At 40.4% G+C, this 5,877-nt stretch overlaps 1 protein-coding gene across 1 annotated transcript in view; it reads left to right on the top strand.

Annotated features, from left to right (window-relative positions):
• ALG11 (ALG11, alpha-1,2-mannosyltransferase) overlaps positions 1-5,288 on the top strand; it is a 5,495-nt gene extending 207 nt beyond the window's left edge. Inside the window, exons 2-4 of the mRNA XM_026073693.1 lie at positions 1,055-1,288; positions 1,896-2,827; positions 4,964-5,288. Coding sequence (XP_025929478.1) covers positions 1,055-1,288; positions 1,896-2,827; positions 4,964-5,235 — 1,438 coding nt within the window. The 3' untranslated portion in view covers positions 5,236-5,288. The remainder of the gene's footprint in view (positions 1-1,054; positions 1,289-1,895; positions 2,828-4,963) is intronic.
• Positions 5,289-5,877: the final 589 nt, after the last annotated feature.

Raw genomic sequence — 5,877 nt, 5'->3', positions numbered from 1 at the left:
CGTTGGCGCGCGCGCCGCCCCTCCCCCATCGCCTCGCCTGAGGCGGCGGCGGCGGCGCCTTCGGGGCAGTGCCCGCCACCGGCCTCAGATTAGTTACCCCATTTTTCGGTCTCTTCTACCCGAAAATGAAGTAGCGTTTCGCAACCTTATGTGTCTGTCGTGATGCCTAACTCGCTGTGAGCAAGCCCTTTGCATCGAGTGAAAGACGTTTGTGATAATGTGTAGCACGGCATCAGCAATCAAGCACTGTTGCGTTTGAAGCTGTATAGAGCAAGAAGAGACTCTTTCTTTGAGAGACTCCTGCCTTGCCTGGGTTAGGGGGGTTGTATGGGGGAGGCCTCGAAGGCCAGGGGGTATCAAGGGAGCACAAGGTTTAGAGAGGACGTCAGGGGCCTGAAACCATAAAAACGGTTACTCAGATCTTCATTTCTCAGGGAGCTGGAGGGTGGGATAACGGAAAAGGCAAGTGCTGGGTGATGCAGTGCAGGTTAACCCCTGCAGATCAGTGCTGAGGCAGGCCACGCTGCGGGAGGCCAGCAGTAGCTTGGGCTGAAGAAGGTTCTTGCAAATCCACTTGGAAATCTCTTCACCGCTTATGCTGTGCCAGGCTGCCTGTGATTCCTCCTCCAACATACGTAGAGCAGGGAGTACCTTGGGCTCCAGGTAGAAGCAGCTGAGCTGCTTTAGGAGCCAAGCTGGTCTTGAAGGTAACCTGTGTGTGTTCATGTGGTGCCTGAGCAAATAATATTGCTCGACCGAAGCTGGCGTAGAATCAGCTTGGGAATTTGCATCTACAGCTTGAATAGACTGTAATACACGATTGAGAGCTAACAGGAGGAAAAAACCAACCATCTTTGGGTAAATAACGTAGAATAGCAATTTTATTTTCCACAACTGTTGAAATGAAGCACTGATGCTGATGATTTCTGAGATTAAGAGAACTCAAGAAATTGTCTAGCTCCCTTTAGTTCTACCTGTAAGTCCTTCTGTATACATTTTGTATATAGTATTTCTTAAAGCAATTTTATATTTTAAATTTTCCTACTTGTTTCAGATTATTGTGCTCACTGTTAATCCCTGCATTATTTCTAAGTGGAATTTTGTGTGTCTGCTTGTTCGTGCTACTGTGGGGAATACGGCTCTGGATACAACAAAGGAAAAAACAGTTGACCTCAGCAGGAAAAGATGGGAAACAGCCGTTGGTGGTTGCGTTTTTTCACCCATATTGCAATGCAGGTGGTGGAGGGGAGAGAGTCTTGTGGTGTGCCATAAGAACACTCCAGAAAAAGTAAGCACATATGTTTATCAAATATCATATTTCAGTGCCAACTTCTGAAGGCATTATTTATGCACATTTTGGAATTTTGTATATTTAAATAGGTATCATTAATCTACAGGTTCTTAATTTCTTTACATCTGGGTTTCACTGGGTTCTACCTTTCTACTTCATTCCTTGCTCCAGACTTTGTTCCCTCCTTCTCTGGCTTCCGCATAGCTTTTCACGTATCACCTTATCTTTCCCCCTTGGCCGTTACTTCTCCTCCGCCATCTGTTCTGCAGTACTGGCATAACTCATCAGTAGATAACTGATGACCTAATCTTGATACTTGTCTCTTGGTGCAGAAGACAAAGTAAGTTAATATCTAAACTGGATTTAACATTGGCACATCCACTGGCTTGCACAGTCTTTCTGCATTTCACTCATGCTATGTAGTGTAAGGTAGTTTAAGGACAAGAATTCATAGAATCAATTCAGTTAACTCAGAATCATTTCAGAGGTAGGCCAGAAAATTGTTCTCACTCTTTGAGTAATGTTGAGATGGATAAAATTTTAGGTTCATGGTATGGAATTTGAAGAGAAGAATGTGTGAAATTCTTTTTCTTTACTCTTTCAGGTACAAAAATATAATATGCGTTGTTTATACTGGTGATAGAGATGTCACTGGAGAAGATATAATAGAAGGTGCTTTCAGAAGATTCAATATTAAATTATCTCATCCTGTGAAGTTTGTATTTCTAGAAAAACGGTATCTTGTGGAAGCTTGTCTTTACCCTTACTTCACTTTGCTGGGACAAAGTTTAGGGTCTGTGTTTCTTGGCTGGGAAGCTCTTCTAAAGTGTGTTCCTGATATTTATATTGACTCAATGGGCTATGCCTTCACACTTCCGCTCTTTAAATATTTAGGAGATTGTCGYGTTGGTTGCTATGTTCATTATCCCACTATCAGCACCGACATGCTTTCTGTAGTTAGGAATCAGGATACCAGATTTAACAATGCAGCGTTCATTACAAGCAATCCTCTTTTCAGCAAGTTTAAGCTTGTCTACTACTACTTGTTTGCCTTTATGTATGGATTGGTTGGTTCTTGCAGTGATGTGATTATGGTTAATTCTTCTTGGACGCTAAATCACATCCTTTCCCTCTGGAGAGCTGGGCCTTGCACTAGCGTTGTGTACCCACCGTGCGATGTTCAGACCTTCTTGGATATTCCACTGGAAGAGGAAAAGAGCACTGCTGAATATTCCATTGTTTCTGTCAACCAGTTCAGGCCTGAAAAAGATCATCCTTTGCAAATCAGAGCCTTTGCAAAATTGCTGAAAAAGAAGAGACTGGGGCAGCAGCCACAACTGAAGCTTATCTTAATTGGAGGCTGTCGTAACCAGCAAGATGAAGAGCGTGTAAATAACCTTAAACGTCTGTGTGAGGAGCTAGGAGTTAGTAACGACGTGACGTTCAGAATAAACGTTCCGTTTGAGGAGCTAAAGAAGCACCTGGCTGAGGCCACCATCGGCCTGCACACGATGTGGAATGAACACTTTGGGATCGGTCAGTATCTCTTCTCAGTTTTAAGCAGTTTATCCTAGTGGTTAATACAGTTGGTGCAACGCTTCAGTTCATGATTCAGACTCCTCAGTGTGGGTGTCTGAGCATAGAGGTCTGCATGTCAAGCAAGTGTCCAACTCCCATTCTCCTCAGTGGCAATCTAAGCTGAGGTGAAGCCTGCAAACCAGTTCAGACTAGCCGCTAGGTGTTACTGTAGCACAAGCAGAATCATTGTGGACTTTCCAGACACTATTGATCATAAGCTCAATTTTAGTGACCTAAAAGGACAGCTGGTGTCATCTGTGCTGCCTTAGGATGCTCTGACTGACCTCCAGCTGTCACTGTGCAAGGCCACAGGTCTCCCTAGGGTCCTGTGTTATGTCTCCCAGCTTCACACAGATGTCTTCAGTACTCTATAGTGCCTCAAATGGTGCTAGGCACTTAATGTTTAAGCACCTTAAATTGTGCTGTGTTGACTCTGTTGACTGTAATGGGAGCCTACACACTTAGCTGATGTGTAGACATCCATGTGTAGAGACTTTGAGCATGATTCATCTGCTTCAACTGCCATGTCTGGTGTATTTCTTTGGGACCAGCTGCTGTTTCAGAGCAGTGTCTCTCCAATAGGTTCTGTTTCGTATTTGTAAGCTCCATGTGAATGCCACCAGGCACCCTAGGTCATCCTACTGCACTAGACACCTATGTTAAGACAACTAAACCAAGCCCGTAAATCAGTTTCCTTAGTGTGGACCTGAATCCCAGAGGACCTGGGACCTGGCGTGAAAGCTGTCATACGAAGTACAGATATCAGGTATGGTTTATTGGGATTAGTTGAGTTTTCCTAACTTTGAAAGGGAATGCAAGATTGCCAGGTACCATAAATGTGCAACGGGTAAGTCAGTGGCCAAATAGATGGACGCTATATCTGGATATAATGTGAACAAGCTCCAGTTAATGACTTAAGACTTTATTAGAATATAAGTTAAGTAAATACCTGAAGTAGCTTATATTCCATAGGCAATTGGTATAAAAAATTGACTCTGAATCGTCCGTCTCCCAGAAGCAGCTGTCTCAAACTGGAAATAATGATTTCTCATATTTTTGCCTCCATAAAATACAGTTTATTTTCAAAAAATGTAAGTGATATAATCATACTGTGATTCTGAATTTCAGCATGATTTCACATTCATCTCCAGTGGCTTTTTGCCTTTAGAAAACGTGTTCCCAAATTTTGGAGCATTATTTATAGCTGGCAATTTTTGAGCTAATGGAAGTTTTAAAAATCACATCAGAACTGAGGAAAATCAGCAATTAAATGATTTCTGAGGTCTGTTTTGGAACCATGGAGGAAAGATGGAGTTGATCCATATGCTATTTGCTGTTCTTATCCTGCAGCTTTTGGCTAAGGAGAGCTTATTATCTATCAGATTCCTGCCATCACTGATTTTTCATTAAAACTTTTTATAGTCAAAAATAGAGATTCAGCAATACCAATTTACTTGGTTTGTCTTGCTGAATTGTCAAAAACTATAAAGATTATTTCATCTGCAAAATATTGAACATCTGATTGAATATCATCTGATTGAAACACTATGACCACAGTCAGCTTTTCTCTCAGAATGTCTTTCTAAATGTTAAAAATCTTCAGTCTGAATGAGAAACTGAATACACAGTCATATTCAGCTCTAATTTTTAATTTTTTGCAGCTGCCACTAAACCATAAAATCAGGTCCTTGTTTTCAGGCTAGCTATGCAGTGTTCTGTCACAGAGCTAACCTATCTTTATGTTCCTTTCAACATCTACCTTTTTATCACCATATCATCTGTCTTAGGTAAATCAAGTATGTTAGGAGAACGGCAACTTAATCAGTCATATTTGATTTCTTATTTCAATTGTACATGTTTAGTGGAAAATACAGTTTAAGTCCTTAGGACTGAGAAATCTGAATTTGTTTTGCTTGTGTTGTAAGACCATTTACTCTGTATTTTTCAAACTGAGCTAGAACTCAGATCTGTAGTAACAAAGATGGCTTATAATTCTGGGGAGACGGGGTGGAAGTTTTAAATTTCTAGTTCATTACTGAAATCCAAAATACGTGATCTACACATTCATATTAGCATGTTTTGTATCTTTTTCAGGTGTAGTTGAATGTATGGCAGCTGGCACAGTTATCCTGGCTCACAATTCTGGAGGCCCCAAATTAGATATTGTGGTACCCTACGAAGGACACATTACAGGTTTCCTAGCAGAAAATGAGGACAGTTATGCTGAGACTATGGCATATATCCTCTCTTTGTCTCCTGAAAAAAGGTTAGAGATCAGAGAAAATGCTCGTCAGTCTGTGCACAGATTTTCTGACCAGCATTTTGAAGAGACATTTCTATCATCTGTGGAGCCATTATTTAAGTAAATGTATATGAATAAAATTGTATATAAATAAAATTGTTTTTGTATTTGACCATATGTCTCCTGTAAATATATTGCAGTCTATGATCCCATGGTCCTATTCAGAAAGATTTTTTTTCTTTCTGTCAGGATATCTGCTCTATGTAATAGAGATTTTTTTTTTTACTGGAGAAGAAATGCTGCTGAAATTTTTCTGTGTTGACTACATGACAATACAATGCACTACAAAACCATCTGAATTCACAATGTTTTCCTGGCAAATAGAAGTACACCTGGAAGATCTTTTATTTATTGAATATTTATTTTGCCTTCAGTCAGTCCCCACCCATTTCATGCCTCTTCATCCACTGTCACACTTTTTAAAATCAACACTTCTGTGTGATAGTTTTCATATCCAGATTTTTTTCCAGAATCTTTATCACATTTTAATTGGGTGTCCCCCACTGAGTGACAAAATTCTATTTTGCATGGTTTTAACTGTGGTTCTTCTTGATCTTCTAATGAATTAAGATATGCTCCCTTTTATTTCTGATGAAAACTTTAATTTTCTAATAATGTGCAGAATCCTTCCAGAAACACACAGTGTGTCTACAGGTACTTGTATCCATATATAGATTTCTTCCATTGGTACAGTTAAATACTCTCT

Source organism: Apteryx rowi, unplaced genomic scaffold (assembly GCF_003343035.1).
Source record: "Apteryx rowi isolate R43461 unplaced genomic scaffold, aptRow1 scaffold_372, whole genome shotgun sequence".
NCBI lineage: Eukaryota > Metazoa > Chordata > Aves > Apterygiformes > Apterygidae > Apteryx > Apteryx rowi.
Note: the sequence above shows the minus strand (reverse complement) of the source record. Positions and strands in the feature narration are given on the sequence as shown.